The following is an 8,708-nucleotide window of genomic DNA, read 5'->3' as shown; positions in this document are numbered from 1 at the left end:
TTATGTATATCTGGAAAACAACATATTAAAATTATTACCACTTAAGGTTCGAAACATAATCCAGTAAAACTCATCACCACGCTTTTTTGTAACTTTTATTGAAAGACTTGCAAACAGAGCACAGTTGACATGGGGACAGAAAATTGAATGGGTTGACTTTTGGGGGATAACAGTATATAACCTAGTATCACATAGATCCAAAAGCATAGGCCAATGAATTTCAGAGAGACATTATTACATGTTGAAACAGAGCAAATATAGACAGCACTGTCCATGTAACAGTAGGCCTGCCTGATGAAACAAAGGTGGGATAAAATGAGACAAACTTATCAGGCAAAACATTTGGGTCCCTTTGGAAAAAATGTGTGCATACACGTGTTTCTGAAAAGCCTTTATACAGTATCATTTATCTAAAGTTTTATCCCTAGCCCTCCAGATGTAAAGCGTCTTACAAGACTTTTAATGTTAGTTCAAGTTTAAATACACCATGATACATCTCTAAATCTCCAGGAGTCAACAGAAATCCTTCATCAGTTTTTCCATATCCCTCTGTACAACTTTGCGACTGCAAGTTCATGACTTTGCAGCCTTGCAGGATGCATAGCTACATAAAGAAAATAGCAGGTAATGAAATGGGAAGAACTGATTTTAAAAAAGTACATATCAGTGTAGATGTGAGGAAGTTAACAACATGGGAGAAAACAGCAAGAATAAGGAAGCCAGCTGTTGAATGTATTTACAGTTTGAAAGGAATAACACAAATCATAACACTTCCTCAGCTGTTAAGTCTCACCATTAGCTGAGAACTTTACCACACTGTTCTCACCTGTGTTATTTATATTTAGCGGGATGTGTGGAGGATGTGTGGTGAGCATTCATGCACACAATCTTGGTTTTAGATGCACACAAACCTTTGACAGTTTTTGTCTTGCAGCTGTTGTGCTGGGAAATTCAGTATACAACTCTCCACTAGCTTGAGTCAAAAGTGTGTGACAGCCAAACTAAACAACATCAATGGTTACATTTTTCTGTGACCAAGTGAGTGATAAGTCTGAGTGACACAGTCCTTAAACCCTCAAGTTTAAACTATAAATCAGTGTTCAGTGCTGTTGAATCCTTCACACCTGCTTCATAGCCCCCTGCCTATCCCGGCTCTAGGGGACTGGTTGGAGCGGGTGGCATCCCTTTGTCCATCCCTCTCATCCTGCTCTCCCACAGCCTGGGGTGAGGATTGTGTAGGCGGGGAAGGTGGGGGATAGGAGGGAGGAGGGATAGTAAGGCGAGGGAGAGAAGGCAGGGCAGGCCTAGGAGAGGTTGGGAGCGGTGGAGGAGTGCCAGAGGTCGCGGCTGTTGGATGCTGTGAGGATCGAGCACGGGAGCTGGCAGGTGAGGCGTGTGTACTCCGAGCTCGTGGTGGTTCAATGGGGCAGTCACTGATTTGCTCCAGCAGCGAGGGCATGTCCCCTTCTATCTTCTCCAGCACAGCAGCCATTTGTTTTTCTATCTGCTCGATGACACTGTCCATTTGCCAGTCGCTTGTAGTGCTGCTACTGGCTCCTGTATGCTGCAGCCCAGTCCCATACATTGCCAACCCCCCTCCACTTGTATACATTGAGCTGTAGGGACTCCCATAGCCCCCTGCTATCCCCATCCCGACAGGCCCAATGTCTGGGTTGTATGGTGTAGCGTGACGACCCAAACTAGCAGAGCTGCCAATAGTATAACAAGCCTGTCCTGTTGGGGGACCTGGTCTTGCCATGTTAAATTCAGCACTGTACCTGTCTGCTCTCCTGGCCTCTCTGTCCCTTCTACTCATGGGGCTAGCATCACCTCTTAACCTAACTCCAAGCCCTACATCTGCCCCGGCTGCAGGCCCTATCGCTGGACTGACAGTTGCTACCACTGACCTTTCTGCCACAGCCTCAGGTACTTGTGTCTGACACCAGCTTCCATCAGTTTCATCCTTCTGCATCCCTGGCCTCTTCTCTGGTGAAGCTGTAATGGCAGCAGAGCTGGTAAGATGAGGACTGTGGAGTGTAGCGGCCATCTTACGTTTGCCACTCGGATCAGGAGAGGGGGCAACGTGTTTTTTGTCAGATGAACTGTCAGACAGTTTTGAGGGATCAGGTGTCTTCATTGGGGACTGCTTAGATTCGGGAGCAACTTTATTCTGTCCCAAATTGGCAGCCATTTTTCTGGCTCCATCACCTGCTGCTTTCTTTACATCAATCTTACCTGGCTCCTCCTGGGGGAGCTTCGCAGGTGTGTTTGATTGCTGACAGAAAGGTTGCTGAATATCTGACGGTGAAGTTCCTACACATGGACCGATGCTTGCTTTCACCTCATCTTGTTTTTCTGTGGCTTTACTCCTTCCCTCATCCTGGTCCATACCTGCTGGTGTACTTTCGACAGTAACTTCTAAAGACACACTACTTGACGTCACCCCTCCATCACTTGTCCCTTTGTCTCCCTCATCACTTGTCCCCTGGGACACTCCTCCTTCACCATCTCCTCCCTCTTCACCAGCCTGAACCTCAGCTGAATTGTCAATCAGGGCCTCTGAATTCTTCAACCGTTGCATGAAGGTGGTGACACGGATCGCTTTCTGTAAAAAAGACAGATGTAAAGAAAAAAAGGAGAAGACAGCAGTTTAAAGTGATTTTTAAAATATGTTTCCTCTAATAAAACCCAAACTGACATCTGTACCTAAAAGAAAAAAAATGCGTCTACAGTTGGTCATGGCAAAGCATAAAAGATAAGCTTTTGAAGAAAAGCATCTGACAAGAAGCCTGCCAAGGCATCACCATACTGAGCATTGAAATGTTTTTTTTTTTTTTTTTTTTTTTTTTTAACCAAAGACTGTATATTAAGACTGACAGAATGACAGCTGCCTGTGAGTGAAGCCAAATATTTAGACCTCCTCCTGCTGACTGGCTGCAATATAGGCCATGAATCCCACCTTCTTCATGTAAACATATGGGACATGGGTCAAACTATTAAGTTAAAATACACAAATGGATGTCAAAGCCTTGATTCTCTTAGCCACTATCCCTCTGATTTATGTCCAGGTGTTAATCTTTCTGAAACAACAAAGACCAATACAATCACTGAATTTTCCATCAGGGTGGGTGAAGAACTTGTCCAAAAAGATTCATACTGTCTCTACAAATACAATTGTCTCTGTATTTTCTTCCTGATGGGCTAATAAAGCTTCTCAGTTCCTCTGAATGTCCAACTACTACTTTCTCAGAGGAGTCAGGTTGTTGGACATGTCTTTTCAGCTGATCTTATAAAGGTTTGGTCATCCTGTTGCACCCTTGGTGGTACTTGCTGCTCTTTGAATTAAGGGCCTTGGTGGTTTCCCAGTCCATAATGTGGTTTTGCCCTCTGCAGTGGTTTTGAAACTTCAGGTTCTCCTGCTTGGCTGTTTCCTTGAACGATCAAGGCACACAGGATCCGCCAATGAAAAACCAAGGAGAACCATATCAGTCATATCAGACTACTGCAAAAGGGAAAACTACATCATGGACTGGGAAAATGTCAAGATCATTATTTCAGGGAGGTCAATAAGATCCACAGACAGGTCCATCGAACTCTGAACTGGGATCAGGAAGCTTACATGTTGCCCCACAACTGGGATGCTGTCCTCAACTGAACAGCAGAAGGGCATCATCATGTGACTCCTCAAAGGAAGACTGCAGGAAGTTAGCAGTTGAAACATGTGAAGGTAATATATAACTTTTTTACCAATAGGATAACAGAGAAAAAGACTATACCAACCAAAGGGATCTTTGACGTTTGGCCATTAACATAAATGTGTGCTATTGCTAGTAGAAGGATCATGACATCAATTCCACCATTAAGCTCTAATCAATAAATATCTTGGCTCCAAATTACATCACCAGCACAATATGATAGCACCTGTCGCAGGGGAATTTTGGCTTCACTTTTGTACAACCCAAGTAGACAGAGATGTGTTGTCCATATTAATATACAGTCAGTGGGTTTGGCGTGGACAGTGCAGTAAGGTTAGAGCTGACTGTTTACTTCCAGGAGGCTTTGACACATTGTACCCTGGTTTAAATCAATCTCAAGTCTCAATTTCCCAAGATACTCCTCACTGATTGGAAAACAAAGAGAAGAGTGTAAATCTGCTTTTTGTTCACTCATCCTTCTCCCTCAAATGTGCAGAAACTGAAGGAGTAAGAGAAAACTGTGAGCTTGGGAGTTGTTTCTAAACCAGGGGTTAGCTCTCTGGAAGTGAAAAGCAATTTGGACACAGAAATGCCACTGAATATAATATGGCTTAACTGTGCAGCCTCTGTTTAGCTTCAAGTATGACTTGAATGTAACACTTGGATACAGTATGGGGCAATGAGCCAGGATTCAAGTAGAAGGGATGACAGAGGGCTTTAGAGCTTAAATTAGTGTAGTTAAACAGTCCGCAGTGGCCTGTATCTCGCACGTCCTTTCCATTACTTTCACTCCTTATCTACACAAGTAAAAAAGCTAAAAGCAAGAGCTACTTCTGCTCTTTGATTTTATTGATCTGGATTCATAAACAAGTGCAGATGAGGAGTACGAAAGGAGCAGATTGGGCCACTTTGAACATCTGGGTCTAATCTAATGAAAAAAGTGGGGCAGAGTGGATGGATCTCTTCTGGGACAGGCAGAGTGACAGTGGACAGGAGCTGAGCTGATAGGCAGAGTTTCACCAGTGCAAGCATGATCAATACATCTCAGAGTTGATTGCGGTTTAACTGGAAGGGTTCCTGATTGGTTGAATGTTTGCCTCTTTTAAAGTGAAGAGGATGTAAAGCTATTAGAGATGTTTTGTTATTGACTCATGCCTGATTGGAAGTGAGGCTCTGCCCATACTCTGTCCTTCCACTCTCCCTCATAATGAACTACAATACCTTCAACTCCTGGGAACAACATGGGGGGAGAGAGAAGAGGGTTTCAACTGTTACCACCTCTTCCTTCTTTGTCTTCCTCATTCGATACCCATCAGGGCACCACATGACCATCTCTGTATCGTTTGCAAATTTGAAACATACCTTTGCACAGCTGTTCACAGATCTTAAAGCATGTTATTCATAAGATAAAAAACCCTTCATTATTCCTTCTCAATTTGTCCTTGTTTTCGGCTGCAGCTCCTTTAACTGTATTATCAACAGGTTCACTTACTGCTGCAGAGAGAGAGCGAGAATGAACTCTTACCCTCCATTTGGCTTTTGCAAAGTTTTTCTCAAACTGGGCGCACACTCCATCCTTTAGGTTCTTCTCTGATGCACCATTCCCTGCAATCCTGGCAAGAGAAAGCAAACAAGTGACAGTAAACCCAGTGGATGTGTTCCAAATTGTGTGCTTATGAGATTATGAGCTATAGACTCTATAAGAAGCGGATTTAATCCCTGGTTTTAAAGGGAAGCTTATGCAGAGGTGGCATAAACCTACATCACTTATTTCTTTGCAAGTAGCCAAGCCTTCCTTTCAGGCCATATATTTCCTCTGTTAACATTTCCCTAATGGGTTTATGGTTTCAAATAGTAGTTAATAGATTTTTCACAACAGCATGAAGTTAATTAAGTTATGCTCCCATTAAGGTGACATTTGACTTTAAAGCAGGGCTAGCTTTAGCTTTTCTGCACCCTATCACCTGAGATGGGGGGGGGGGGGGGTCGAGGGGGCATATGTGACAATTTCAAGCTGGTCCCTACTAGTTACAAAATACATGTTGGCAACAGCAGAAAGTCAAACTTGAGGCTTTGTAAAGTGGAGATACAAAGCAATCGGTGATATTGTCCACTTCTTTCACGCAACCTCAGGTATGTGCATTAAATTACCATTCATGCCAAAGGGCATCTTGTGCAGTGATTCTCAGCATCTGGTCCACCTCCATGAGTCGACAGACAAGCTCCTTAGCTGAGAGAGGAACAATAAATGAATGAATACATGAATAAAACCTATGAATAAAGGGAAATAGTTGGGAATGCTTGTAAAAGGGAGTATTTAAATGGCCTTTCATGAATAGGTAATAATGCCTGGCCCATACAAAATACATTTTCAGCCCATTTTATTTGGCATACCTGTTCAAATGCTTGTTAGTACAAAAATCAATTAAGCCAATCACATTGCAGCAACTACATTTTGGTCAAGATGATATGCTGAAGTTCAAACAGAGCATCAGAATGAAGAAGAAAGGGAATGTAAGTGTCATTGAACGTGTAGTGGTTTATGGTGTCAGACAGGCTGGTTGGACTATTCCAGAAACTGCTGATCTACTGGGATTTTCATGCACAACCACCATCGAGAAAATATCAAGTGAGTGGCGGTTCTCTGGGCCAAAATGTCTTGTTGATGGCAGGGTTCAGAAGAGAAAGACCAGACTGTTTCAAGCTGATATAAAGGCCACAATAACTCAAACAAAACACTTAAAGAAGAGCATCTCTGAACATACAGCACATCAAATCTTGGGCCACAGCAGAAAAAGACAACACTGGGAGCCACTGCCTTCAGCTAAAATTCCCACAAGCTCATCAAAGTTGGGCAGTAGAAGGTTGAATGAAAAGTTGCCTGGTCTGATGAGTATGAATTTCTGCTGTGACACTTAGATAGTGCAGTCAGAGTTTGGCAGAAACAACATCAAAGCTAAAACAATGGCACGTTCATAGTCACTAATATCACCTTTCTCCTCCATCCTTATGCTCATTTCAGCAGATCATCTGGACCATGTTTGCGTGCCTAAATGCACTCGTTGCTGCCACATGATTGGCTGATTAGATAAACAGGTACATTTAATGTGCTAACAGTTGAATATAAATCTCCCCCCAATGAATTGAGGCTGAAAAAGCTCTTGCTTTACATGTATCTTTTCAATAAACTTGCACCCATCTGCATCAAACTTTGTTTCCCTTTTAAATCAATACGGTCCATATTGGTTTTTTGTTTTAAAATTATACAATTTTACTATAAAATACAGACGAACTGATCATTACAGAGGGCAGTAAAGTCAGCTGTAATTCTAAAAGATTTCAAATAAAGTGAAAATAAATCAATTTAGGCTCATGATGCCCACAGTACTTTATTCCAGTTGAATTTCATCTGGGTATTCAGAGCCATCTTGTGGTGGAGCTGCGTACCTGCAGGTGAAATGTCATCCCAGTATGGGGAATCAAACTCAAAGTCACCAGCGACAATCCGGCAGAAAATGATACGGTTGTGTAGGTCTGTGTTCTCCTCCTCTGTCTCATCATAAAAAGGAGGGTTACCTGATAAGCTGCAGTAAGAGAGACACAAATAAAAACATCAATTCAAAAAGCCATGCTATCAACATCCTAGAATCAGAATCAGGGATTTACTGCTGGGAAATCTGTCTTAGTGTTTTGTTGCATAACAATAAAACATAAAAATTAAAACTGAAAGCAAGTAAACAGCAGTACTCAAGCTGTCGAGAAACTTAAATAAGCTCTTGACTTCTCAAATAATTCTTGGGAATGCAATAAAACAAATGAAGCAATTACTCAGCTGAGCTTTCATATGCAGCTCAGTTTATTTAGTTCTGTGTGTTGAATTAGAGCTTATGCCATGATTGATGGAGACTCACAGTATGAACATAATGACACCCACAGCCCAGCAGTCCACAGGACGACCATATCGGTGACGAGCCACCACTTCAGGAGCTGAGAGGCAGGAGGGGAAAATAAAGAGAGAGAGAGGGGAGAGAGAGAGAGAGATGTAAGTGGCTTGGGGTTTCATGTATAAGCCATCACAATACATTCATAATTCTTCCTTCACTGACCAAAGCTGCCTTTTTTCACCCTCTCCGCTTCTCATTCCTCTCCTGTCAGAGCCTATGTTCCCTTCTCTTATTTATTTGTCTAATTACTCAGCTCAGCATTATGAATAACTGTCCTGACCTCTCGCTGGAGAGAACCAGGCCAAACCATAGCTCTACACTCCGAGCTGCCCTCGCATAAACCTCAGCGCAGACAGCACACAGGAGATCAGTGGATATGAAAAGAGAGGAGTGGGAGGAGGAGGGGGAGGAGGGGGAGAGTTAGGTGCTTTCAGTACAGTGTATGTGTTTCACAGGGTTTCATGACAGCTCTTTTTCATTGTAACAGTCATCCCCTGACAGACTATGATCTTCAAAAGGAAAAGGAGGTAAAGAATTCAAAAGGTGCAGGGTAATTGCAGGTTTCACCTCAAATCAAATGGTGCAGCTAATGGAAGGATGTGACAGGATGGAAGGTAGAAGAATGTGCAAAAATCAAAGACAAAACAGAAACAAATGGGGTTTATTACATAGAGAGTTATCTCACCCAGATATTCTGGTGTTCCACAAGGCTCTGTGATGGGCCCGTTTTCAAACCTGGACAGGTAGAAATCTCGCAGCACTACTTTGTTGTGGTTATTTTCTGTGTAGTACATGAGGTTTTCCAGCTAAATTAAGAAAAAGCACAAGGATTTTCATACAAATAACTGCAGACTTGATGAGATCCCATTTCAGAGCTAAAAATATATATACGACTTGATCCTGGACTTCTCTGCTATCTTATTGAAGCCCAAAGCAGCCAATCTTAGTGTAAAAATTGTGATTTTTCCACAGAAAAATTGTTGTTAAATCCAGTTTCTGTTATCTGCGGCTTTTATCACTTTTAGCACTCTATATTGAAGTTAACCAGGCCTCCATTGCACATTTAAAG

At 42.5% G+C, this 8,708-nt stretch overlaps 1 protein-coding gene across 1 annotated transcript in view; it reads right to left on the bottom strand.

Annotated features, from left to right (window-relative positions):
- Nucleotides 1-81: 81 nt before the first annotated feature.
- The window catches only part of camkvl (CaM kinase-like vesicle-associated, like), a 77,159-nt gene continuing 68,532 nt past the window's right edge, over nt 82-8,708 (bottom strand). Inside the window, exons 6-11 of the mRNA XM_041800272.1 lie at nt 8,325-8,445; nt 7,607-7,682; nt 7,143-7,279; nt 5,847-5,925; nt 5,221-5,308; nt 82-2,605 (exon numbers count right to left, since the gene is read on the bottom strand). Coding sequence (XP_041656206.1) covers nt 1,130-2,605; nt 5,221-5,308; nt 5,847-5,925; nt 7,143-7,279; nt 7,607-7,682; nt 8,325-8,445 — 1,977 coding nt within the window. The 3' untranslated portion in view covers nt 82-1,129. The remainder of the gene's footprint in view (nt 2,606-5,220; nt 5,309-5,846; nt 5,926-7,142; nt 7,280-7,606; nt 7,683-8,324; nt 8,446-8,708) is intronic.

This window comes from Cheilinus undulatus, linkage group 11 (genome assembly GCF_018320785.1).
Source record: "Cheilinus undulatus linkage group 11, ASM1832078v1, whole genome shotgun sequence".
Classification (NCBI taxonomy): Eukaryota; Metazoa; Chordata; class Actinopteri; order Labriformes; family Labridae; genus Cheilinus; species Cheilinus undulatus.
The sequence above is the reverse complement of the archived record's forward strand: the minus strand, read 5'-3'. Positions and strand labels throughout refer to the sequence as shown.